Below are 26329 nucleotides of genomic sequence, written 5' to 3' on the forward strand. Positions count from 1 at the left end.
TGATGGAGGAAAACCACCATTTCTGCTATAAAAGTGAAGTGAACACACGTTCAGCTTCCTGTCCAAACCTGCAGAACCTCCATTGGAGTATTGTCTGAAGCTACTGATGTGTTTTTTGTTTTTTTCCTCACGAGCAGTAAAATAGACTAAGTCTAGCTCTTCAAACAAGTTTCCACAGTCGCAGAAGGAAAGCACAAGGCTCCAACGTCATCTGATTTATTAGACTCCTTTACACTAACAACAGAAGCAACTGGAGATATGAAGTAAGCGTGAAGACATGTTCTACTGCAACACAGACACTAAAGCTGCTGCTACGAGGATGAATAAGAAAACCAGGAGGCGAGACCTTTGGCAGTAGAACTGACCTCACGTCAGACTGAGTTCAATCAAAGCGTATTAATCTCCACATTATTCAGCTGTCGTTCAATTAAGAGCAGAACGTCCGAGGTGGGAGCCATGAGTCATGGAGGCCCTAATCAGATCCCACTGGTGTAAAGGTCTGAATAGAATCTGTTCATGACACACACCTGGACGCTCAACACTAGAAACCATAGGTGGGATGTTTGTGATGAGTGAGATGATGCAAGCGGTGGTTATCATAAGTGCAGCACAGGTAATTAGTATGAGTGTCAGTGCATCAGTTAAAGGCTCTATCAGGACCAGCCATCAGTAAAGTGTCCAGCGACGTAATGGGTTGGTTAGATGGAGGATGTTGCTACCATGGCGACCGGCTCCTGATGTTCATTAGGTATGTGTTGAGCACCGGGTCACTTCCTGTTAGAAAAGCGAGGCTTTCTTCTTCAGTTCATTTCGTCTCCACAAAGAGAGACGGTCGAACTCGGCCATGGGCATCCCGAACACCTGCTGGAACTCCTCTGGAGCCAGATGCCGCTGCAGGAGGAAGCAGGTCAGACCTTAGCTTCAGAACGGACCAGTATAAAGGAAGCAGTGGCCGAAGCCGACAGTAACATGCCCGCAGTGGGTCCTCGAACGCACCGCAGACCTGCCTCTGCTACAAACCTCCAGCCTGGTGCGGTCCACTCCTGGCGGCAGCTTACAGCGCCCTCTATGGGTGATGATCAGCGCCTCGTAGGGGAAGACCTGAGGAGCAGACAGCTGCTGACGCGCATGGCTTTGTTCAAACTGGTAAATTTTGTCCTTCCCTTCCTCAAGTGTTGTATTTTTTTCATGTGTTCACGTTGTTCATGACTCCACTACTGGAGGCTTACATTTCCGTATAGTATATATCAGTATACTTTAGAACCATTACAACTTTTATGTAAACAGAAGAAAATGTGGAAAGGATGAAATGTAATGTAAGACATCTGGACGGTGGTGGCTCTCACCTTCTGCTCCAGGATACTCGGCAGAGAGTTTCCTCGGTCCATTCTGTCCCGCCGAGCCTCACCGTTCTCCACAAACACACAAGATTACAATGTATGAAACACACAGAATGCTGCGGGTCTGATGCATCCGGATCGACAGGCGACTGGCTGTGTCGTGCTGGACCAACGGGACCTTTCTTACCTGGGCAGCTGCAAAAACACAACAGAACAGAACCAATGCATTAATAAGTAAACGACCTGGAGCCGAGAACCACATGACGTCATGACTCGTCACCTGCTCGGCCTCGATCTCTGTCGGTGGAAAACTCTGCTGACTGCATCTAAAAACACAACAGCATCAGTAACAAATCATCGACCTTAAGGTTAGATGAGCTGACGAACTATCAGGCGCCGTGGCGACGAGGCCAGTCCCGTCCTTCCTCCACTTACTCTGGTCAAGCCTGAGCCTGAGTGCGAGGGAGACTTGGATGCACCTGCTGACGAACCTGCAGACAAACACAGGTTTGCTGAGAGCAGCTGCAGCCTGGAGCCGCTGGGCGCGTGAGCCTCGTCTTACTCGTGTGCATGTGGCTTCTGTCTGGCAGCGACTGCGTCTTCCTGCGGAAGTGAACGTCTTTCTCCTTCTCCTCCTTCAGGATCAGTCGGCCCAGGTTGGACTGGATCTGGGTCCAACACAAACACGGATCAGAGCTGTTGGAGCTTCATGACACCGCACAGCCACGTTTCCTCACCAACCTTTTCCAGCTCCTGCTCCTGCAGCGTCTTGGCTTCTTCTGTCAGGTCCTCAAACTCGTCTTCCTCCTGCAGCTTCTTCTTCCTCCACTCGATCTCTAGGAGAGTCCAACCCTGGAGTCCGTTCAGTGTGTATGTGGCACCGTGTCAGTTCTCATCTTTTCAAATTTTCTGAATTTAAACTAGTGAATGTTCGGCTTTTGTCACATTAATACAGACAAACCAGAACCATGAAGACAACCCCACGTCAGAACACTGGACCTGACTGGACAAAACTCAGCATCTACTTTACCCACGGCAGCCAGCGACGGCGGACAGGGCCAGTACTCCGTCTCGATTTTAGACGGCTGGTTTGGATCTGGAGGCTGAGCTGCTGGAAACTTGGCTGACTGAATGACTCCAGTTCCTTCCAGGTGTTTCGCCACATCTGGAGAGACACGCAGAGCAGCGCATGAAGCCGAGCGAGGACAGGTGAGGACAAGCAGCGACCGAGCTCAGCTCACCCTGCCTGTAGATAGGAGGCTTCCTGTAGATGTTGGTTCCCACCTCTAAGGATTTAGGTCACAGGTTCCAAAGGAACAGAAAGTTAAAAACATTTGTTATTTTGATGATCATTTTATTAACAGTCCCTGACTGAGCCTCGGTACCGGGCCGGTGGAAGTGCTGCAGGCTGGTGCTGATCTTGCGTCCAGCCTGGAGCTGCAGCGTGGATCCTCCAGGAGAACCACTCTCGCTCTCCGCTCGCCGTCCTTTCACCTGAGGAGCAAAAGCACAACCTGACAAAGAGCAAAGATTCCCACAGACACCAGAACCTGAACGCGACCCTGGAGGCTTAGCAATTCAAGCTGCTGCTGCTGAACATTTCCAGATGCCAGAGATTAAGGTTCAGCCTCAACAGATGCTTCTGTTTTTGCTTCAGCCTTTAAATGCCACATTTTTGACACAAAGCAGCTACAAATGGACACAAAGGCCTGAGAGAGGCTGTGACCCGTCAACTGCACCATCACATGGATTAAACATCTAAACACAGGTCTGGATCCAGTCCTGAGATAAAAATCTCATCTCAGACCCAGCTACGGGCCTGGAGCCATGGAGCCATGGACATGGAGCAATGGACCTGGAGCAACTGGCCGGAAACAACGGGCCTGGAGCCACATGCTGGGAGCTATGGACCTGGAGCCACGGGCCTTGAGCTAAAGACCTGGAGCCACAGGCCTGAAGCAACGGACCTGGATCTACGGGCCTGTAGCCACGGGCCTGGATCTACGGGCCTAGAGCCACGGGCCTGGATCTACGGGCCTAGAGCCACGGGCCTTGAGCTAAAGACCTGGAGCCACAGGCTTGGAGCTATGGAACTGGAGCCAAGGGCCTGGAGCCACGGGCCTGGAGCCACGGACCTGGATCTACGGGCCTGGAACCACGAGCCTGGAGCCACGGGCCTGGAGCTAAAGACCTGGAGCCACGGGCCTGGAGCTAAAGACCTGGACCTACGGGCCTGGAACCACGAGCCTGGAGCCACGGGCCTGGAGCTAAAGACCTGGATCTACGGGCCTGGAGCTAAAGACCTGGACCTACGGGCCTGGAACCACGGGCCTGGAGCTAAAGACCTGGAGCCACGGGCCTGGAGCTACAGCTACTTGAGGTGAGTGTGTAAAGTGTGACCAGGTGTAGTGAGTCTCACCTCAGGAGACATGGAAGGAGACGAGGTGGGCGGAGACAGTGATCGCTGCAGACACACAATGAGCACAAGTTAACATCAACACATCAACAACAACAGCTAAAGCTTTTCTATGGTTTCAAAGCGGAGGCGTCTGAGCTTCTCACCCACGGTCGCTGCATCAGACCAGAGCTGACTGAGCCTCTGTAGCTGGAGGCAGCAGCACGCGTCACATACAGACACCAGAGTGTTTCCAGCTCACGTGTTGTTGTGTGCGTGGTGCTGTGTTTGTTTACCTCCCTGCGCGGCGGGTCGAGCGGCGAGAAGCTGAGGTGAGGCTGGTACGTCATCAGGTCGGGCCTCTCCACCTGCAGGATGGCTTTGTCCCTGGGCAGAGCAGCCAGGTCCCTGTAGCCAACCACCTGGTCATTCAGACGGGTCTGGACCCGGACCCGGACACGGACACACACACACACACACACACACACGCACGCACGCACGCACACACACACACACACACACACACACACACACACACACACACACACACACACACACACGCACGCACACACGCACACACGCACACACGCACACACGCACAGACACACACACACACACATGCACACACACACACACACACACACACACACACACACACACACACACACACACACACACACACACACACACACAGTGTACAGTGCAGTGGGACCATACTTTCATCACACAGGCATGATTATTTCAGCACCTACCATGATGCCGGTAGCAGGAGACCCTGGGGCGCTCAGGCCCCTGGATGAGGGCAGGTTCACTGGAGTGACCCGTCCCTCCACCTGAGGACCAAAGGAGAAATCAGCTACTGCGGTCACCTTTACCTCAGTACTCCTCATCCATCATGTTCTCGTACCTTCTGCATGGCTGACGTCGAGCTTCCTTCCTTTAAAGTTTTCACCTGCTGGAAACACAAAGACACAGACGGTCAGTGAACATCTCTTCTCAGACCCAATTTCATCTGTGTGTAAAACAAGACCTGCTGTGAAGGAGGAGGAGGAGGAGGAGGAGGAGGAGGTGGACCTGATGGAGTTATGGAACTTCCTGTGACCCTCCTCACATCTCATCGCTGCTCCATGGGCCCCCTGTCCTCCTCCCACCCTCCTTCCTCGTCTCTTCCTCCCTTCTCCTTATCACCGGGCCCAGCCGGGCCAACGCCCAGCTGTTACTGCTGTGGTGACTCCTCCCTTATTCATTTCTAACGGTCACCTTCAGAGCAGGTCCAGGATTCTCCTCTGATCCGTCTAATCTCTAAAACCAGTTTATTACAGGAAACCAGTTAACGGGGCTTCTTTAGCACAGAACAAAATGTAAAAAGCCATTGAATGTCTGCTGGACGAATTTTACATAGGACTGTTCTGGATAAAAGGCTGCTACTACATTTGTCAGGTCAAAGGTCAAGAGCATCTTCTAATGATGAGTGACCCCTTTACTTCTTAAACTACATTTTCTCCTGTTTTCACAGCTGCAACTTTTCATCTGTAGCTTCATCCTCACATGAGAAGCGCACAACGTCGTCGTGTGCAGACGAGGCCCGTCCGCTGTGTGCAGGACATGAGCGTAACCGTTATCTGAGCTCTGCTGAACATCTCGGTTACTTCGCCGGGTCTCTGAGGAGTGAGTGATGGTGGGTCCGATAGTCTGATCACTCAGAGCTTTTAGCTGCCAGGGAGTCGTCAGACAGGCAGAGCCCTGTGTCCATTAGGGCCTCACCCACAAAAATCATCTGCCACACTCTTAACTAACACGTGATGTTATTATTACGTGATTTTCTCGAAAATATAAAAAACAGAAAAGATTGAACAAGTGAAACGCTCTCAGCAGCTTTACGTGTTTCTGTTCCACATGAATGAGGACAGAAGAAGAAGAAAAGTCCCGTGGCCTCAGCAGCAGAGAAACAGCAGCGTTCAGCGCAGTGAGCTTCAATTTCAGCGGAAACGTGTGATTTAACGACGTCACAACAACCAAAGACTAAAGCAACGATGCCAATAACCATTAGCCGCATGTGTTTGAAGTGTTCTGAACGTTTGAACGTGTAAAACGTCCTTTGCACGTTTAAACAGAAATGATTCTGTGGCTGACGGACGGACAGACTGGACATCACGCAAAGCTGTGTTTACCGTCCGGAACCAGCGGAGGTCTGAAGGATGCGTCCTGGCGCACAGGCCTGGATCCAACCTGGATCTAACCTGGAATAAACCTGGAATAAACCTGGAACAACCCTGGAATAAACCTGGAGCAAACCTGTTCCAGCCCTTTAACGATAAACGCTGCAACGCACCGCGCCGCCGCGCAACGTGTGGCCTTCAGTGTCTCCGGCTTCACTACGCGGATGATGGGAGGGCGAGGACGGGGGTGCAGTGAACAGAGCCGGAGCATCCCGGGTCAGAACCAGAACAAACCCAGGATACGCTCGTTCAACCGTTAATAAAGAGAAAGCGGCTCCTACCTCTAAATACGCAGGTGGAATTAAAGCGAAGCTGAAGCGGCTCCGACCGGACGCATCCAGGAGACCGACGGTGACAGAGGACGAGGAGGAGGAGGGGGGGCAAGGCTGGAGGAGGAGGAGGAGGCGGCGGTGGGATGTGGCTGCCTTTAAAGCCCCAGGAGGCGGAGGAAGCTGTTTTCCTGTTGCTCTGGCGGTTGGGTCGTCTCTACAGTCAAAGTCAAAGTCTGCTTTATTGTCAGTCCAACCGAAACTACGTTACTATATATACTCTCTCTGTATGTGTGCAAATAATAATATTATAGATATAGATATAGATATATAGATATATGGATATGTGGCGCAGAAAGTGTCATAAAAAAACATTCAATGCAAATCCAGCTGTTGGAGGTGCTGTTGTCTCTGTTCCGTCTGGTGTCTGTGCTCACTCCCGTCTTCTTTGTTGGTCTCGTTTTTCCCTGTCTGTATCTTATGTCATTACAGTGATCACCTGCATCTGTGACCTGTGTCTTGTATTTAAGGATTCCTCCCTCATAGCTTTTTGTTATGTCCTGTGTTTCATTATTCGGTTACATGTAGTATCTTGTGCTTTAAGTGTCCTCTCATTAAATCATCACCAGTTCAGTAAACCTGTCTGTGCGTTGACTTTGTTGTTCGCTGTGTGGGAACGTCCGTTGTTTTGGCTGTAGCTCTAAGTCGAGCCAGCCTAAGACACAATTGTTTTCTAACGCTCCATACCACTTACATATTACAGACGTACAGGAACCAGGTCTCCAATTTGTAGCGCCATTTAGACTTTAGTTAGTTTCATTTATGTATTTGAAAGTGCTCATGCAATGTTAAAATGACTAAAATTAGGGGTGTTAGTGAGGACACGGAAGCAGAAGATAAATCACATTCTCAATAATTCTTCACGTCAACCCAACTTGTTGAAATGTGTTTGATATAAAACCAAAAGAACTATAATCGTATTATTTCAGCATTAAACGTGTATTCTTTTTAATTTAGTATTTATTATTATTAATTATTAAATTCAGTATTACGGCTTTCTTCTGCTGTTGCAACATAGCAGGACAAATAAAGGTTTTACATTCTAATGTATTTATTGCGGTCATAAATGGTGATGGTTTGTTTTGATGATGATTTATTTCAGCAGCTCATTTCCACATTTGATTGTGTTCATATTTGTTTGTGTATTGCGGCATTGTGTAAACAAACATTTTAATTTGTTTGTTCTTTCTAATAATAAATTATTTACAAAACTTAAACTAGTTGTAAATGTCATAGGTTAATGAACTGGCAGAAAAGTTTTATAGAACTGTAGAGAAAAACAAAAAGCGAGTTAGTCAATTGTATGTCTAAACGTTTATTTATATACATGTGAAAAAAAGGTAAGTCACACTGACGTTTGGGAAACGTGACGTCACCAACGGTCAAAGTTGAGTACAGAGAGTGAAGACAAAACAAGATGATTCCCAAAGCTGTAAAAACGTTCTACAAGGAAGCTAAAGAAACGTCCGTACGACGTTGATGAGTGTTATAATACATTGTTTACGGGTCAGGTTCACTAAAAACTTTGATAACATGAATTATGTTTTACAGGCTAATCGTGTTTAAACTAGCTACTAACGATAGTGTCTGCGTTGTCCAACGTACGCATGCGTAGAAACTGTGTTCCATCCTGACCATCTACTATCTTTGGTTGAGAAAACATGGCGTCGGGCGATGGATTAGCTTCTCTGGTAAACAAAGTAGCCTTAACTCTACATATCGATATATACCATCATTGGGGTCTAGTCTGTCATCTTTACTTAGACAAACGATATATGAGATATATGCGAATAATATGTAAAGGATCGGTTACACGGACCGCAGTAGCAAGCTAACCATGCTAATGTTAGCTAGCTGTGGTCAACACACGTGTAAACACGTCTGTAGATAAACAGTTGTGTGTTTATGCTTAATATGAGCAGTTAAACGTTAGGTCCACGTAGTACTTTAAGTTTACAGAGATTACTTCTAATCCCACTGAGTGTATACTTGTCCCGTGCTTGATGATGACCGTATGTATCTGTGTTTTTACAGGGGGTGGAAGGAGCCTCTGCTGCTGCTCACGCTCTGTCTCTTCCAGCTGAAGCTTATGGAAATGACGTAAGTAACAACGTAGTTACATGCGTGCAGGTCAGAAATAATGTACCTTAGATTTAGTTGCTGCAGCAGAAGTCTTTTATTCTGAACAAATGTGTGTTAACCTTTGACCTGTTGGTTTCTCAGCCACGGCTTGAGGCCATGTGGGCGATGAAGGCATACAACCACGCAGAGATTTACTTCAATGTAAGAGCCTCACTCTCCTGCTTAATTAAACACTTTTCATGTTGGAAATTGTACGACCACCTGTTCTGCTGTTTTTGTTGATTTCTTCACTAAACACCTTTGTGTCGTGTATGTTTTGACACTCATTAAAACATACAAATTAGTAAAGACATATGTGAATAGCAAAATATTTTATTTCAGTGTTTCCTTTTAGGATTCTTATAGATGTGTTGAAGATTCAAAAAAACTATATTAATCCCAGAGGGAAATGTTTTTACACCCTTTGATCGCTGTAACAGTTGTAGGTACACACAAGAAGGTAGTAGATTAAAAATTTGAATGCTAACACATCTGCACACACTCAGATCTAATATACAGATGAAGATCAACCCTTACAGAGAGAGCAGGAGTTGTACAGGCTGAGCTCCGGTGCTTCTCTGTCCAGCCAGCACACTGTGTAGGGGATGGAGGTGTTGTGTAGGATATAGAGGAGTTGGACCAGCATCTTCCTCTCAGCTACAGCATGTAGGGGGTCCAGCTCCAACCCTAATAAAATGAAAAAAGAATATCGCTTTCATCTTCAGCTGATTTCATCCGTGGAGCCAAAGTTCCTGAAGCTGACAAAGCAGGATGATCAAATCTACTCAACATTCAGAGAAACCTTTAAAGACCTCGACATCAAGGTGTTGAAAGAAGACGACCTGAAACTGGCTGAAGCCAAAGAGGTTGGTATCAGTATTGTGGTTAGTCCAGATTTTAACCTTCAACTCTGATAAGTGAATGAGTGACTAATGTATGTTCATAGCACCAGAAGATCTATGTTAACAAAATAAAGTGTAGTTTAAGACAGACCTGAGATATTATAATATTATAAATATTATATATCAAATCGGTCACATAATAATGTGACTGATGTTGATTTCACTACAGCTCTTGCTCTAGTCTGAGTTCAAGTGCGTGCTGTTTGTGCAGAGATGGCGTCCGTTCTGCAACCAGTTCGAAGGTCTGGTGGAGGATTTCAACTATGGCACGCTGCTCCGTCTGGACTGTGAGAAGGGCTACACAGAGGAGAACACGACTTTTGGTCAGTTTAGATTCAAACATTTTAAGATCTCAGAACCAAACTCGATGGCTTCATCATTTTGTTTGGGTTTTCTGTTCTCAGCCACCAGGGTTCAGTTCTTTGCTGTGGAGATCGCCCGTAATAGAGAAGGTTACAACGACGCCGTCTACAAAGCCAACTGTTTAAAGAGCTAATGGCAGAGGGAACCAGTAAGGAAACCAGTTGTTTGTTCCCCTCAGAATACACAGCTGTAAAACTTTCTGCTCCTTAACTTGTTTACCAAGTTAAGGAGCTTGTTTACCTATTTACTGTAAAGCCTTTTTTTTGGAAAAGTAGAATTTGTTGCCTGAAATGGAGAAAACAATCAATAAAAACACTGTTTTCCCCACAGATGTTTGTCAGCTTCACACTGGTCAGTTCAGGTAAATAAAGTTGAAGTGTGTAAAATAAACCAATGTTTGACCTGTGAGACAAACAAATGTCATAGAAACAAAGCAGCGATGCAGCAAGTAAAAATCAATGAGGTTTATTTGCAGTCACAATGCTTACACTATATGTAGCAGACATCCAAACAACTCAGCTACTCACTCTATGGACCCAACACATTCACATCAGGGACACAAACCAAAATATTAGGAACTCCAGAAACATCCATGAGTGCTGACATGGTTAGAGATGAGCTAGCTGTCACAACCAGTTAGCAGCAGCATCAGAGAATAACACAAGTTGCTAAGTGACTCACTCCTGCTTCTCTTTGTGCACTGTCCAAACTGCCACCAGTGCTCAAAGCTAAACTCTTCAGATTCCTTCAACAGGGAACAGTGGTGGCACAGACCTCAGCACCATGAGACGCCGCGCACACACGCACACACACCAAAAGGACTTCGCTGCAGGACCTAAACGGGCGGGACTGTCCTACAACCTGGTGCTGGGATTCCAGAGTGTCAACAAACTGGTGGAAACTGCTTCCGGCCTACCAGAGGGGAAAATGTAGCTGTGACCATGTTGCTTACACGTCAGTCATTGCAGGGAAACAAGCGAGTGTGTGGACGCGAGACCTAAAGGACGCTAGGTCGCTCTGATTAGAGGAGAAGGCAAAGCTGGGCTGGACCCTAGCAAGGGAAATCACAGCTGTTCTCCTGTAGGCTCTGGGTCAAGACAAAGCAACGGGTCAAACTAGAACCAGCATGAATAAAGGACGTTAGACATTAGACTGATTTCAGCTTTACTAATGTTTGGACTGACTACTCGTCGACCGATAGAAAGCTAATTTACCCTGAGAACCAAAGAAGACACTGAACAATGCTGCAACAATAAACTGGGTCTTACAATGTCTGGACACGTCGACATGAAATATGAAGTGTCGAATCATCAATATTTAATGTCAAATTTTATTTTCACCTTTCCTTTCATAAAAATTGCGTTAATTTGTATTTCTATCCCGTTACTAAAGGCGTGTTACTATCAAACATGAAACTCTGATGAACACTCTGACCCAGAGTCTGAGGAGATGCCGTCTAGTCAGTCCCTTTGAAGGGGGTCAAGCCTGCGGCCGCGGGTACGTAGCTATTTACATCACTTCAAGCGGAGACTGAGAAAATGTACAACATGGACGCTTTGACTTTCCCTCCTTGTTAGTGTGTAAAACCTCCCCCCCACCCGTCGTCCCTCTCGCTTCCCCACACAGACAGACAGCTGCACTAACTCACTACACGGTAAAAAGCTCAATCACACAGTTTGTTTTGTTTCGCCTCAACTTACCTGTGTTTTAAATTCAATTATAAACATTGTTCAAAATGTTACGAAAAAAAATGTACACTTGGTTTTTTGAGTGTTTTCTATACAAGGCAGGCAGAAGCGGATTACTACTGTTACCAGCCATCGCCCCCCCGTCTCACCACCTCCTACACCCACAGCACCCTTTCCTTCCTTGGAGTGATTTCGAGTGCTTTCACGTCAGGACAGGTCAGACCAACGCAGACTGGCTTTAAAATAGATCTGTATATATTTATATATGCTTATATCAAAAAAGGAGGAAAGGGGCGGTGGGTGGTGGAGGTGGGGTTTATTCTCTGAAGTTAATCAACAATCCCGAACATCACATATCGGGGTGAGGAGATGATCCCTGGGCATCCGGGCCCAAGGGGGGAGGGAGGTGGGGGAGGCCGATGCAGAGGGGGGAGGGACGCTGTGGAGAAGCGAGGGGCAGGGGTCTGCAGCTGGGTGAGACTCTGCTGTGTGGAATGTCAGCTCATCATGTCATTGCTGTTGACGCCGTAGGTTGAGTTCTTCATGCTGTCGTTGACTTCCCTCCTGAACACCGATAAGTTCTGAGTAAACCTGCAGAGACAACGATGAGATGTCACCAGAACGCCCCCATGACAAGTCGTCAGATCTCTTCTAATCAGACAGCTACAAAAGAAAGATTGTTACATTCGATAAAGCTTTGTGTACTTTCAATGCATAGCTTAGGATTTATTAGTAGTTAAACAAGACATTCGACACTAATCAAAATTAACTGCTTCTGCTGTTTTTTAATTAGTGTAAATACTAGTGTTTTCTTGTTCTTTTATACTACTACTAGTATTACATCTAGTACTAGTAGTAGTACTACTCCTCACAAAGCTCTGTAAACTTTTAATGTATATTTTAGTATTTATTAATAGTTAGTCCTTATTTGGGAGGTGATAAACTGTAGTTGCTCCAGAAGAGTCACCAGGTTAGCTCATTTAAGTTATTCATAAAATAAGTGCTGCCATCAGTGACAGTGTCTCATTGTAAGTTTTGTTTGCACAAAAATGCTGCAATCATCCAAAAAATGTTATTTGTTTACTTATAGTGTCATAAATATCGGTCTTGCATATTTTCTCCATGATTTGCCCCTTATCACTACTGAGCATTTACATTCCCCTTCAAAATGTAAGGAAGCACAGAGAAGATGCTGCTAACCTGTCCCGATTCTTTGTTAGTAGATTTCTCTCTATTCCCTCCATCAAGTTCTCAAAACATAAGTGCATGGCTTGCTGCTTCTCTGGGGGCTGACTGTTGACGATGCTGTTCCTCAGGTCAGCGAAATACTGCAGAACGAACAAACAGGTGTTAATGCATCAACCCACACAAACACTTGTGTACAATGAACCAGCTGAGACATTTACCTTCTCATTGAGCAGGATGAGGCCCAGCAGAGGCCGAGACATTGACCACTGGTTTCTGCAGTCCTCGAAGATGATGATGTTTAGAACTGTGGACAGCATCTGCAGGGGGAACAGAGCCGTGGTAAAGCCTGTTACTATGAAACCAAAGATTTGCAGAGTTACACAGACTGATGAGGATGAGCTGTGGTGCCAAGACATAGATCAAGCTGGAGCTTTATCCCTGTCTGACCTGTTGGATCATCTCAGGGTGCTGCTGCATGATGTGCAGGAAGCGGTCGTCTGTTGCCATGGGGGTGGGACGCTTCTTTGTGGATCGAGACAGCTGCTTGAACAGATAGGTGACTATGTGGTCCAGACTGGAGCAGCAGCCCGTACACACCATTGTGTCTGGTTCACGCACAGACACATACAAGTTGAGCAACATGAGCACAAACTTAACGTGAACAAAACCCGACCTGCAAGTGCTTTACCAAGCGCGGTGAGCCCCTCTGATATGGACGACAGGATGTACATGACGACATGAGGCTCCAGACTGGCGATAAAGTTCATGTGGTCCTGTGTAAGCACTTCCAGCAGAGAGTAGAACGATTGGCTAAGCTTGGGATAGTCCTGCCAGATAGAACCACAGTCAGGACAAGACAAGACAGATCTGAGGAAACTATGGTCATTAGGCTGAGGACAGAGACATTAAATTTAGTCTGAGTAGAAGGAAAGTGAGATAAACTCGTGTGGCATCTCCCAAAAGATGCTACAGAAAAAGACAAGACAGAAAACACTGACTCAGCTCATCTTGTTTAACTACAGAAATGTTGACGCCATTTAACGTACTAGTAAATCGCTATGAGGGATGGACAGCAGTAACTTGATGAAGGTCTGCAAAGCGTTGTCCAGAGCGTCGTCGCCGTAAAGACGGAAAACCCCAAAGTTGACGTAATTCCCACTGAGCACAGCTTTCAGCATGGCGAAGCACACGCTGACCCCCTTCAGCTTCACGCCGTACACTTGGTCCTTCGGGACCTCTCCCAACGTCAGGATGCGATTCCCTAAAGAGATCAGATCAGCGAGTGAGCAGGAGACACTCAGAGGGCTTGTTGTGGGGTGAGGACTGGTTTGTACTGGTACCATAGGTTGTGATCATCTTGCTGGTTTCCCTGAACAGCAGGATTCCGTTTGGTGAGGACACGTCAAACTGTAACCTCTGGGATCTGACAACATAAACACAGATCAAAACAGAATGCCTTTACTAGTTCCACAGCAAGAAACTTGCACCTTACAACAGCTACAATGAACACAACAGAACAAGAAAGAGAGAAAAGAAACCATGCACGTGTCCATAAACAGAGGTCTGGGATGGATAGTGGATATTGCACATCCTAAGTATGATGTAGGAAAGGAATACAATCCTCCTTATATAAAAATCCTGTAGGGGTGTGTTTACCTGTTGTGAACGAGCTCAGCCATTAGTTTGAGGACAGGTGTGGTGCATGCTGGGTCATGGTACCACAGCTCTATGGCCCGCTGTAAAATGGGCATGTAGGCTGGATATCTGCACACCTGGGTTAAAGACAGTTCTTAGAGAGGTAGCGACTCCTTTATCTTGAAGCATTGTTACTGAGAGTGACTCTCGTTCAACTGTAAGGATACATCCAGTCAAAGAGCATCATGAAACTGGTTTTAGCATTGAAGGCGAACGCGATGCCTCGCAGGTCTCGAACCAAGCCCACCAAGGTCCTCTAAGTAGAAACCAGGAGCAGAACATGTCAGGTCAAAACACACCTTCGAGATTTGTTCCTTGTGCAGGTAGGTCACCGCTCCGTGCACGTAAACAGACACTGTGACCGGGCTGTAGCCTAATGAAAAAAGAATCTGCACGTATCACCAGGCTGACCACTTTGGTTGAGAAGCATTAGTGCAAATGCATTTATTACAAGCCTGCCTATTGTGAGAAATGTTCAAAAGCTTTAAAAGGTGAAGACCAGCACCAGGTTGGTCACCTTGGCTTCCTGCTCGTTGAAGGTGTTGGTGCTCAGCATCTGAGCCACAGCCTCAAACGCAGCCGTCAATGGCAGCATGAACTGTTCAAACTGTTCCTCGTCCTCACCTGCAAATACAAATGCTAGGTTTCATTCCTACACTGCAGAGAACACAAGAACGCAAACTGACTGGATGTTCTGAAATCACCCAGCAAATCCCAGGTCACAGTACGTTATGTTATTTAAAAAGGAACAAGCAGACATTTACCCAGATCAACCATCAGCAGGCGTCCGAGCGCTGTGTAGAAGGTGGTCCGACATCGCATGTCGCTCAGGTTGGACTGGTTGTTCACCCCCAGGAAGGAGAAGTGCTCGCTCTGTCACAGCACGCAGGACAGACGTTAGCAGATCAATGGACGTGAGCTGCAGGTATGTGACCAGGCTACTCACCGTGTGGTTGTTGAGCATGAACTGCACCGCGCTGAGCTTCACCAGCTTCCTCACACTGCTGTATGTGGACAAACAAGCAGTTAAGGAGAAAAAGACAAGCTTGAGACCTATTACGTCCAGCAGGACAAAAGGTCAAAGGTCAACCCAGCCAAAGCACTGACTTGCGGGCTATTTAGCACATACCATGTGACGACAGGAGGCATGTTTTAGTCAACACATACCACCACTATTACTATATCCAAACTTTCCACATCATCATGTTCCTTAACATCATGTCGTGTGTGGTGTGAGCTGTTGTACGTGCTTTCAAACCCATCAACATGTTCAGTGTAAGCGTGTCTGACGCAGGTGAAGGATATCCTAAGGAGAGGTCATTCAGTAGCTGCAGCGTCTTGGAGGTGATGGGTTCACACTGGCCCCAGTACTTCAAGTTTGTAATGCTGAGATAAATGATAAGAGTCATACAGAGGTTATGATCTTCACGTGAAAGACTTCAGCCCGATATCCTCATTCAAACTAAAAGGTCTAGATTCAATCTAGTCTTTAATAAAAAAGGGACGTGTTCAGTCCTTTACTCACATTTTTCCTATAAAGACGCTGAGCACCATCGTCTCATCGTTCAACCCCAGGACTTCTGATAGTCGGCGATAAAGCTGCGACACGCACACACATGGTTAGTGTTTATTCCATCCGTGCCTTTCATGTTGAATGGCTAAAAACCCACATCACGCTCCCCAAGTGACATCGGGGCAGTTTACCTCACTGCACACACACACTGGACGTAGAAACGCTGCCTCACCTTTGATGATTTTTGAACTTGGTCACCGATGTAGATCTTTCTAAACTGTTCAAAGAAGCTGAGCATAGCCAGCTCCAGCCTCTCGTTGCCAGCCTGCGCTAGCCGAGAGTCAGTCAGGTTCATCAGCTGGAGCACCCTGAAAGGTGTGGTTGTGTAAGTGTAACGGAGTCCACATCCCTCCACACGTTCACTCATAGTTATGATGTTTCCTGTTTAACAGGTCTAATTGCTTACCGACAGACCAGCTCTCCGTCCATGGCGTCCTGTTCGTCCGTACTGGCAAACGACACCCGCCCACCGATCACTGCCCCAATTATATAGACCAACCATGTTAATCGACCTGCACAGAGTAAGAATCAGCGAAACTGACGAACACATCCTCACACTACAGGGATTACAGGGGCCAGTGTGCGCAGCACGCACCCTCCTGCACAGTGATGTCGGCCGCGCTGGAGTTGGTGGACTGCAGCAGCTCCTGGTATGTCTGAGCTGCCTGGTCGAACAGCTGGACGAGCAGAGCGCAGGTCTTCTCATACTCGCACCTGCCAATGGTGGATAGCTGGTCAAGCTGCTGCTGAACGAGGCCGGCGTCATCCAGAGGGTCCTCCAACCCGTCCCTGTAGAGCAGCACGTGGGTTACTACCAATCATCTATGTCCTCTGTCTCAGATTCATCAGTCCATACAACGACAAACATTATGCTCAAAACAATTAGCCTCTATTGATTTAGCGATATAACAATTCTACTTGGCAAATTCCAAGAACCTAATCTAAGAAGGGTTCAACGTGTCATCTTTGTCAAATGCAGCAGAGAAACCGAGTGGAAGTCAGACAAACAGCTGCTAATTCTCTGCGCACATTTTTACTTCTAGACAAAGAGACGAGGCCCTGATGGTATAGATGAGCCTAAGCAGCAGACTGCAGCTGCATGATGCCTCCCAGGGTCAATCAGCCTTAGCCGAAAAACCTGAAATGACACAGAACAGAAGAGGAAGCGATTCAATCTATCAGCTCTGACCTGAGGATGACGTGGACCGACTCCAGCCTAGAAGTGATGTAGGCCTTGGTGACCTCTGGTGTGTACGTCTCTAGCAGATGAGGCTCTGTGGCTTTGACGTAGGGGACTGACGCTGCCAGGCGCTGCCACAGACTCAGCAGGTAGTGTACACTGTTGGGAGCAAACTCCCAGTGCTGGGGCAGAGGAGGACAGAAACGTGAGTGTGTGACTTGCTGCTTCGACAGGCCACAGTGTAGCTGAGCGCCCACCTGCAGACTGGTGACGGTGAAGTTGGCTATGAGCCGGATGACTTCAGGGTAGTTTTCTACTTTGACCAGCTCCCCCAGCTGGTAGTTGCTCTTCAGCCTCGCCAGCAGACGACAGAACTCGTGGTAGTTATTAGGATCCGGCAAACACTGAAACACAAAGTGCTTCATGTCATAAACAAAACAATTTCAAAAGGCGGAGGAAGTGAGCAGGCATCACCCACCTGCGGGTTTGCTAGTATCCTCTTAACGCCGTCCACCAGATGTGAGAGGAACTTTGCTCGCTCTGCATTGTTGAAGAGAGACCTCCTGACAGACGCAATCTGAACTAGACACGACAGCACCTAGAAAAACAACCAACACTTAGCCACACAGGAGGCTCACGGCTTCCCCTGGACGCACTCAGGCCACTGCTTTACTCACCAACGGGGAGAGGGAAGGAGGGATGGAATGATACAAATTGAAAAAGAGCTGCAGAGTGGAGGAATCGAGAAACGCTGCAGGAGAGAAGAGACAAATCGTCAGTTCAACGTTCGACTCAAATAATCCCTTCAGGACCACAGGAGCTGAAACAGGCACTGAGCCACTCTCCAATCTTTGACTTCCTTCTTAGTCTCATTTCCGAAAAAAATGATGCATTTTATACATATTCAGGTTCTGTGACCTCTGCTTTTTAGTGAGACTCGATGATTTCATGTTGTGCTTCAAAGTGCACAAGAACCTGAACACTTCAACCGACAGCTCAAAGCCTTTTCATGCTTCAAAAACCTTCACCTCTTCACACGTTACTTGTGATCATCAGTGTAAACATTCTAAGGCAGTGAAAGGGTTTAAAGCGCTGCAGCCATTGATCCGGTGCTGGGAACCAGCTGAAGGCAGCTACCTGATCTCCACGACGTGGGGATCTGTACAGTGCAGAGGTCGTCTGACGACTCATCTGTGGAAGTTCCTATAAAGTCATAATTGAGGCAATTGTAGCTCAATTTGAGCAGCTGCATCAGGAGCCCATGCTGAGACTCGTCATTAAGGTTCAGGTTCTTCCCCGAAGCCTGAAAAACAAACGAGTAACAGTCAGTTAGCGCCTTCAGTCTGAGTCCAGAGTTCCCAAGTGGTGAAAACAGTCGGTGTAATGACCCTTAAAGCCAGTTTAAAGACGGTTGATGCTGCTTCAGCTTCAAAAGTTCTTCTATTATGTGAATAATCCCCTTGTGCTTTTACTGATTGTTTACGTTAATCAACCAGCATGTAGTTATTGAGACACTTCATGGTCAGCTTTAATGATATATGGATCTGTTAATCAGTTCTTTGATGCACAGTTAAAACATCAGGTGATAAAATAAAATTACTAAAATGATGAAATACATTGAATAACATGACCCCCACAGTTTACTACCACCACCTCACCTGTTTGAGGAGGTTGCAAGACAGAGTGAAAATATCGAAGAGGGACGAGTCTCTGAAGGACGACGCTATCTTCCTGTGCTTGGTCAGGGGATGCGTGGTGTCAGCCTGCAAACGACAAACTGCGTCAGTCCTCGCAGCATCTCAGAACGGAGGCTGGAGTGAAGCGATCATCATACCTGGTTGATCTCATTTGTCAGCTGGGACAGAATGGTGACGCCTATGATGCAGTGCTCCACGCTGTCCTGTAAACGCACCGTTGGGACACCGCTTAGGAACACAGGCAGTGTCAGACAGCAAACGAAGCGCCGACCTGAAAAACACACTCACCTGCAGAAAGCGTGTCACGTCGGCAATGACATTTCTGAAGACGTAGTCGTCTTTCTGACAGTCGAACCAGCCCAGTTTGGTGATCCTGGCATAGAGCTGGATCAGAGCCTGGGTCACAAATGCTGCCAGCTTCGGCCGTGTGGCCAAATAATTCAGTACATAGTTCCCTGCGTGGAGGAGGAACAAGAGCAGCTTCATGATGCTGGACAAAGTCTGAGCACCTGACTCAATCTGACCCCGATAAGTGGGTTCACTCACTGATGTCGATGCGTTGCTCCAGGGGCAGAGGGTTGCTGGTTCGAGATACCAGTTTAGACAAACAGGTGGCTGCAAGCAGCTGAGAATATGATGACTGTACCAGGAAACACAGGTCAGATAGATTAAACCTTTACTGGGGCTCGTTACCAGCTCATTTCAACTCTTGGACTGCACCAGATGAAACGGTTCAAATAACATGTCCTTGAATATTTGAGGAGTTTGAAGAGCTTTAATCTATTATATTTAACTATTATATGTAAAGATAATGCTGTTGAACTGACTAAAGCTTCTGTCTTTTCACAGACACAGCTGTGACTAACTCACTCACGTTGCCTCTCTCCAGCAGGAGCTGACATTTGCTGAGACAGTCGGGACTGTTGGTGAACTCCACCAGAGCTTTCTCTGCCTGGTGTCGGACGGCGGTGTCGGTAGTCTCGTACAGCTGCTTACACAGGATCTCCAGCTGGGCAAGGCCCTAGATAAACACAGAAACATGGAAGGAGCAGGGCTTATCAGCCGACAACAGACCAGGCTCAGCACAAACAACTGTAGATGCGCATCAACTCCAGAGTATGTGCAAAGTTGAAATGGCCTTGTACTTTAGGTACTTTGATAGAGATGAGCTCCACCAATAAACAACATCATCATCATGTGACTGACCCAGGTACTGACCACCAACGTTTAGAGCATTTGAGAAGCATTTGAGTTCTCATTGAACAGACACACTGGCTCGACGCTAGATTGGTGATGGTCAGAGTAACTTAGTCGTCTACAGCATTAAATGATCAGCTGATCTCAACCATACTGGATTAAACTTAAACTTGTCAAATTCCATGCATTTTAAAGGGATGGACCTTCACCCTTATACATTTAATGGCTTCAGTAATGTGGCAGAAAATGTGCCAAGTCATGCTCGGTCACAGTGAGATGGCATTTACTGATAGTGACGTTGAAGACATTATAGGTTCAGAGCTACTGATGGAGGAGGATTTGGTTCGGTTCAGCAGTCACTGGGTCTCAGCATGTCTACAGGTGGGACGATGACGGTGCCGTCTGCAGCAGGTACAACATGGAGAAGTTCCACTGCCCTCAGAAAATGCCCTTTTGCTGCACCACATGGAGCCACTAGACACACTTCAGCCTGGGATCAAATGTGCACTGTTAATCAGTGCACATTTGATTGTTACATCAGGCCACATTAGAAAACATGAACAACACAAACACAGTGGCTGCAGGAGGCGAGAACAACACAACTACAGATTAACTTCAACCATTGTCAACAGTTACAATAAAACAATAACAATAATAAAGTAATGAAGGGAGTAAACGCTTCCTCTGAATCCCGTCCAGCAGATGCCACGTTGGATGAAGGAGGCTTCTCGCGACTGACCAAACTTTGGGAAAGTTCACGTTTCCATCAGGGACCAGAGTCAGTCGCCCGGCTCTGTGGCACCGTTAGACACTGGTTTGGATCAGCTGCTGGGAAAAGTCTGCATCCTGCTCTGGAGACGACTGTGCCAGTCAACAGATGTTTTTAGGTTTTTAATTGTAAAACCAAACCAGGCAGGGAGAAGGAGGAGGTTTTTAGGCTTTTGGTGTCACCACTTCCACTTTGAGAGCATTTTGTGAGGACTGAGCATTTGTCACATAGGTGATTAACCTAGAGACCCTTCTTCCTGTGTGCAGCATCTGATTAGGCTCACTGATATAGTCATGAAGTCTTATCTTGTACATGACCATGATTGGAGTATCTAAGCTTAACAGAAGATTCTGGTCTTTGGGTTTGTTGTTCCATTGTCCTGTGAACTAGAGGACCAACACGGACCGTTTAGCATCTGGTGCCCAGATGCATCTACTAAACAAAGCCCTCTGCCCTGTATTGGACGCTCAGCTAGTGAGAAGTCACACAAAATGAGTCTAAACAGGTATCAGAGTTGAAGAAGCCGGTTTTACCGCTCACTCTTTTCAGCCAGTTAAATGAGCAGCAGGTCTGATTGCACATGCTTTACTGCTTTCACTATCATCAGGAGAGACAGACTAGACCGCCCTGCCCTATACATGTTGAAAGCTCAGCATGAACAGGGAAAAGGATCATTAAACATTGTGAAACACAACACAGATTCATTAATAGCAATGAGTCCAAAAAGTCACAGCTTCCTCCTCACAGCAACAGTTTAACTTAGACAGTTAGCTGATGAATGTCAGACTCCAGCGTGAAGGCGCTAAACGTTGGTCCCAAAAACACGGGTTCCGAGATTCACATTTTAACAAGTCAGTGAACTTGTCAAGAAAACCCTCATCTTATCAAGTGACTGATCAACACATCTGTCCAATTAGTCTGTAGCTTTTCCATGACAAATTACAACAAAGTAAAAGTTGTTGACAACTGTTTCTGTCAGTCACGTTTTTACCTACAACTATCATTTCATCATCACAAATGTTGTTGTTGTTGATGTGAATCTGGTCACAATATTCTGTTTATTTTCCTCACTTAAAGGAGTTACGTGTGTCCATTGCATCATAACTATGTAAATCATTATTGTTCATACATCAGATATCTGTCAAATGTTTATGTTTAAACAACAGCTGCTGCTTACTTAAAGTGACATCCTTCTCTGGTTTTAAAGGCTTTAAAGGCTAACTATTGCATTTGAGCCCAAACTATTACTAATACAAACTAAATCTGAATCTAAACTTACGACATGAAGCAGCACAGCTGCTAAACCATTTCCCATTTCTTTGTGTCATCCATCTTTGAATTAATCATCAGAATTAAACTTTTTAAATGTAAATGACGACACTTCATTTGAACTAACAAGCGAACTGATATGAAGTGATTATTTAAATGAACGTTCTTACTGCAGACTCTACTCATTAGAACCCAGAGGCTCTACAGAGACCTGCCGCCAGTGTGTGATACCCTGAGCCGCATCTTTACTCCTGGGCTCTGGTTCTGGTTCGTCCGTGTCAGTAAAGTCATCATATTAAGCATCTATGTGGGTTTCAGACGTCAGCGACGCCGCTCGTAAATGGGGGAAACGAGCTCTGGAGAAACGTGCAAACAGTCAAACATGCGTCCGAGCCGTTAGCTCAGCGGGCTAACAGAACCAGACAAGCTGCCTCTGGGGATTCGGCATCTGCGAACTTGGCGGACAGGGACGGACTGTAACACAAACCGAACCGTGAATTCAAACGGACTCGGGCGGGAGAAGTTGACGTCTAGCGACGCTAGCGTTAGCCTTAGCATGCTAACGGCTTAGTTAGCTTCAGCACAACAACAACTACACCTGGAACATCTTGGCGAGAAGCTGCGGAGCAAACGTCGCAGTCCGCGTTGATACAGTGGAAACGTCCACAGAGACGCGCACACTGGCGCCAAACGGACGTTAACCCATTCGTGTTAGCATGACAGCTACCCATCCGCGGCAGCCAGACCTGTTTCATTGTTTACCTCCCTAAAACCCGCCGACTAACCGCCTCGGTCCGCCGGCGCTGCGGCGCGTCTAAGCGGCACAAACACGGGGAACCACGCGCGACTCGAGCCAAAGAGCCGCCGCGCTGTATTTTGGTGTTGCAGCCTGAAACCTGCCCTCATGCTAACGCCAGCTAGCCGCGCATCCACCAGCCCGAGCAATGACAGCAGGCCACAAGTCAACACAGGCGGCCACATCCTTTCTTTTACGCCGGACAGCAGCACCACGGCCGTCTCTGGCAAGCAGCAGCCAGAGGTGGCCTCCCTGCCCTGAACGCGGCTCCCAAATCCTCGCTCAGACTCATTTACAAGCTCCGGAAAGAACTATCGGTTACAAAAACATGAAACCTCTGCTTACCTGCACATGATCCGCCATTTTTCTCCATTTCATGCACCTCTCACTCCCCCGCTTATGGGTAAGGAGCCGCAGCAGCGCCCCCACCGGCGGCTCCCGGTAGCGCAGCCCAGTCACTCAGACGGAGGCGCTGGTTACTTCACCGAGACAATGAAGAGTAACCGCTGTAAAACCAGACAAAAGTCAAAGATGTGTCTGTCTGTGCAGCTACATCTGCTGGGATTTGGTACATTTAAGGCTTTTTGTTTCAAACAGTAATACATTCTGTGCCAGAATGATGTTAGAGGTTAACTCCTTAATACTAGTAGAGGACAAAAACTGTGAAAATGAAAATTACATATCAGCAAAATATAACAAAAAATATCTGTTAATTTTAGGTAAAAGCTGAACTGGGCAGTCTATGTATGATCTATATGACCGTACATTATTGAATTCTTATAAATTATAAGTAGTAGTATAAGTTCATCCTGTATCAAGGCACAAACTTGTGTTGAAGTCAGTGAGAGAAGATCAGCTGTTCGTTGGTCTGGTAGCTCAGTGGGCAGTGTGCTAGCTTGGAAGGTTCTGGTCCACCAGGTTTGCTCGAGTGTGTCAGGTGAGCCCACTGCTCCCCCAGGGGAAAGGTTAAAGGGTTGTAACATTGTAACAGACGTGATATTGAATATAATGACAAATAATGGCTTCCATCTTTTTTGTGACTTTTATTAATTGACATTCATGCAGGTCCACAGTCTCTGGTAACGATCTCAACAACACAACGTGACAGAGTTCTTCACGATGCTGGAACAGGAGGAACGTTCATCGTCCTGTTGATGATAAAGTTATTAGTCTGTGCTGCATCCTCCACCAGGGGGCAGTATAAGATCAGCTACTGCCACCAGCTGTGAACAATGAAGACACAGGTACACTGTGAATCACATCATGAATGCTTCCTTCTTTGTTTGTGTGCGTGCGTGTGCACGTGTGTGTGTGTGTGTGTGTGTGTGTGTGTGTGTGTGTGTGTGTGTGTTCAAGCCCCCACACCTGCTGGGTAATTTATTAAAGAAGAGTCTCTCTGCAGGACGTTGTTTGCAGAACGAGACGACTGAGAGCAGGAGGAAGCAGTGACGCGTGCCTTTAGAGATAAAAGTCTTCTGCTCGCTGTCTCTGAGAAGCAACAGAAATAAAAGGACGAGCGTCAAGATGAAGGAGGGAGGAAGAGGAGCATTTAGAGGGAATAAGAAAGAAGGAGGCTGTTAATGAAAGTGAATTGTGCTGCTGTCTGAGAGAAGATGGAGGCTAAACAAATGGAAATAGAGGTTGAGACGTATGAGATGAAATGATAAAGTGGAGGAGCGGCGGCTGAGATGATGAGAGCTGGGCCACAGGTGCTCCGTGTGACTCCATCAGGAGGAGCAGATAGCAGCCCCCCAGGGGGAAGGACTGACAGCTGACACCAAGCAAAGTAAAGGAACCAAGCTGCTCTGAACAACGACTCCGTCAACGCCTCTTCTTCTGTGACTCAGCAGCTGTACGCTCGCTGTCTGTGATGGTGACGTCACAGAAGAGAACATTTACATGCAGCTTCTGAAACAGTACAACTCAAACCACCTTTCATCCATCCTCATGTTGGTTTGTTCATCGGGAGCCAATCACTGAGGGTCGACAGGTAGGAGGTTGGAGGACCACATACCCACAAACAGAACCGGTAACGTGAGTTTCATTGGACTATTCACTGAATTATTCACAGTTCATCTGCGAGTTCAGTGTCTCGGTTCCAGAGCGGCACCAGCTCCTCACCCCCAGATGAGTCTGACACTGCCTCACGTCTTATCGATGCTCTCATCTCCAGTTCCGAAGTCGATGTGAAGCATTCACCTGCATCAGCAGCACGTGTTCTGTGTGTGAAACCACAACGCTGCAGCTCTGTGCTACTATGAAGCTGCACACATCTAAACTCTGGTCCTGGGTCCAGAGCTGTGTCCAGAACCAGCATCAGCTCCCTGAAGTTGTGGTGCTGTTTCCTCACAGCATCACAACTTCAGAACTTCAAAATGGGCTGAACCCCAGGGAGCACAGAGGGGTCCCAGGCTGGAAGCAGGGCTCTGCAGACGGCAGCAGCGCCGTCCATCACAGCTGGATCCGTGCCAACAGCCACACGAGCAGCAGGATGACATCAGACGGATGCACAGACTGTTTGGACTCTGTGGAACATATAGATGCTGGCTCAGCACCAGCCAGTGTCTCAGCAGCCAGAGCAGACGACCTGTAGCAGCACAGTGACAAAGCCCCACAATGCAACAGGCCCATCAAAACAGCCGCCACACGAATGAGGCGGATTAGCGGGGAGGACGTCAAAGCGTCACGGATGCTCCTTTGTGTCAGTAACTGGACTGTCGCTCGTCCATCACTGCGAGCGGTCCAGGCACACGCACGCTCGCCTGAGCCTGGATCTCCTTTTGCTTGTTCTTTCCATGTATTTTATAGTCATATAGTGAATGAGAACAGAAACAAGCAGCAAATAGACAAAGACAAACATTCATAACACAAACATGGAAGTTGGTAAACAATGAGCTGAAGCCGTGGAAACCGTCGTCACTTTCTGGCATCACGGTCTGTAAATGTGTCAGAATCTGCTCTTCTTTCCTGTTTAACTGGTGGACGACAGCGTTTTACCAACGAGAGATAAACATGAGACATGAGAGCAGCAGTAAACAAGTCAAACATTAAAGACGTCGCTCACCTCATCCCGTCTTAATAACGTCTGTTTTCATGTTTTCCTTCACACCCACTGACGGAACCAGATGGGTTTTTGTTCCTGAGCTGAACCTCCCACATGCTTTTCCCTAAACTCCACCAAACACTACATTCAGTAGCTTCCACTGTTCATTAGAATCAGGCTCTGTTTTAATTAACACTCCTCGTGACGGCTTTTCCTCCTGGTTGTATAAGCACACGTCTGGTTCGGTTCAGGTCCACTGGGCCGAGAGTCACGCTGACACTAACAAAAGAAATATATCTGACGATCAGAAGTTTAGTTTTTAGTGGTATCTGGTTTAAAGGGAGACTCAGGATTCATCAGGATTCTACCGGAAAATGAACAACGTGCATTCTACAAAGTAGGAGAACATTACTGTAAAAGATACAGGTTGTACAGTTTTATAATGTAAGCAATAAGCTATGTCCCCATCTATTTCAGGGTTTTGTTAATTAACTAAGCTCAAACAAGGAATATAAACTTTGTTATTGTTAATTCTAATTGTTAAAGAAAATACTACATAACTATG

General features: G+C 46.9%; 3 protein-coding genes and 1 long non-coding RNA gene across 13 annotated transcripts; 2 read left to right on the plus strand and 2 right to left on the minus strand.

Annotated features, from left to right (window-relative positions):
• Positions 1-200: 200 nt before the first annotated feature.
• On the minus strand, positions 201-6612 carry dmtn (dematin actin binding protein). Of its 6 annotated transcripts, none has more exons than XM_055513637.1 (16): positions 6236-6612; positions 4643-4687; positions 4488-4568; positions 3903-4175; positions 3760-3804; positions 2726-2834; positions 2582-2626; positions 2371-2505; positions 2082-2176; positions 1903-2008; positions 1776-1831; positions 1621-1666; positions 1528-1535; positions 1347-1412; positions 1021-1101; positions 201-891 (listed from the first exon to the last, which is right to left on the minus strand). In XM_055513637.1, the coding sequence occupies exons 2-16, from the start codon at positions 4649-4651 to the stop codon at positions 778-780; spliced, it is 1269 nt and encodes a 422-aa protein (XP_055369612.1). In that variant the 5' UTR covers positions 4652-4687; positions 6236-6612; the 3' UTR covers positions 201-777. The 6 variants fall into 6 exon arrangements, with proteins under 6 accessions (XP_055369612.1, XP_055369614.1, XP_055369611.1 ...); XM_055513639.1 differs by having other exon boundaries at positions 3903-4143; positions 4643-4690; positions 6236-6611; XM_055513636.1 differs by having other exon boundaries at positions 4643-4690; positions 6236-6611.
• A 1271-nt stretch (positions 6613-7883) lies between these two features.
• On the plus strand, positions 7884-10059 carry pbdc1 (polysaccharide biosynthesis domain containing 1). Of its 2 annotated transcripts, XM_041073164.2 has the most exons (7): positions 7884-7974; positions 8318-8383; positions 8507-8566; positions 9130-9270; positions 9518-9629; positions 9711-9817; positions 10000-10059. In XM_041073164.2, the coding sequence occupies exons 1-6, from the start codon at positions 7945-7947 to the stop codon at positions 9800-9802; spliced, it is 501 nt and encodes a 166-aa protein (XP_040929098.1). In that variant the 5' UTR covers positions 7884-7944; the 3' UTR covers positions 9803-9817; positions 10000-10059. The 2 variants fall into 2 exon arrangements, with proteins under 2 accessions (XP_040929098.1, XP_029024926.1); XM_029169093.3 differs by lacking the exon at positions 10000-10059 and having other exon boundaries at positions 9711-9998.
• Positions 10060-10118: 59 nt separating this feature from the next.
• On the minus strand, positions 10119-23204 carry xpo7 (exportin 7). Of its 4 annotated transcripts, none has more exons than XM_055513630.1 (28): positions 23067-23204; positions 19565-19711; positions 19237-19330; positions 18979-19145; positions 18828-18893; positions 18652-18756; positions 18131-18296; positions 17671-17744; positions 17472-17591; positions 17251-17397; positions 17003-17175; positions 16409-16602; positions 16220-16325; positions 15986-16121; positions 15766-15839; positions 15543-15626; positions 15187-15247; positions 15005-15113; positions 14758-14864; positions 14408-14496; positions 14202-14309; positions 13886-13968; positions 13592-13806; positions 13234-13372; positions 12993-13150; positions 12764-12862; positions 12558-12685; positions 10119-11948 (listed from the first exon to the last, which is right to left on the minus strand). In XM_055513630.1, exons 1-28 carry the CDS (start codon positions 23097-23099, stop codon positions 11855-11857), a joined length of 3276 nt encoding a protein of 1091 aa, XP_055369605.1. In that variant the 5' UTR covers positions 23100-23204; the 3' UTR covers positions 10119-11854. The 4 variants fall into 4 exon arrangements, with proteins under 4 accessions (XP_055369605.1, XP_055369607.1, XP_055369604.1 ...); XM_055513632.1 differs by lacking the exon at positions 23067-23204 and adding an exon at positions 22524-22643; XM_055513629.1 differs by lacking the exon at positions 23067-23204 and adding an exon at positions 21936-22031.
• Positions 23205-23329: 125 nt separating this feature from the next.
• On the plus strand, positions 23330-25852 carry LOC114866870 (uncharacterized). The gene is made up of 3 exons (XR_003787768.3): positions 23330-23658; positions 23787-23965; positions 24124-25852. It is a non-coding gene; the product is annotated as an uncharacterized LOC114866870 (long non-coding RNA).
• Positions 25853-26329: the final 477 nt, after the last annotated feature.

Source organism: Betta splendens, chromosome 12 (assembly GCF_900634795.4).
Source record: "Betta splendens chromosome 12, fBetSpl5.4, whole genome shotgun sequence".
Lineage (NCBI taxonomy): Eukaryota > Metazoa > Chordata > Actinopteri > Anabantiformes > Osphronemidae > Betta > Betta splendens.

Coding starts and splice junctions, on each gene's coding strand:
- dmtn (XM_055513637.1), bottom strand. Junction 2,627..2,725: donor GCAGCACTTCCACCGGCCCG/GTACCGAGGCTC, acceptor CTAAATCCTTAG/AGGTGGGAACCAACATCTAC. Junction 2,177..2,370: donor GCCGTCGCTGGCTGCCGTGG/GTAAAGTAGATG, acceptor GGACTCTCCTAG/AGATCGAGTGGAGGAAGAAG.
- pbdc1 (XM_041073164.2), top strand. CDS start 7,945: ATGGCGTCGGGCGATGGATTAGCTTCTCTG. Junction 7,975..8,317: donor GCGATGGATTAGCTTCTCTG/GTAAACAAAGTA, acceptor GTGTTTTTACAG/GGGGTGGAAGGAGCCTCTGC. Junction 8,567..9,129: donor ACGCAGAGATTTACTTCAAT/GTAAGAGCCTCA, acceptor TTTCATCTTCAG/CTGATTTCATCCGTGGAGCC.
- xpo7 (XM_055513629.1), bottom strand. CDS start 21,971: ATGGGAAATGGTTTAGCAGCTGTGCTGCTTCATGTC. Junction 17,745..18,130: donor CCCCACGTCGTGGAGATCAG/GTAGCTGCCTTC, acceptor TCTCTCCTGCAG/CGTTTCTCGATTCCTCCACT. Junction 14,865..15,004: donor CCTGCTGATGGTTGATCTGG/GTAAATGTCTGC, acceptor TTGTATTTGCAG/GTGAGGACGAGGAACAGTTT.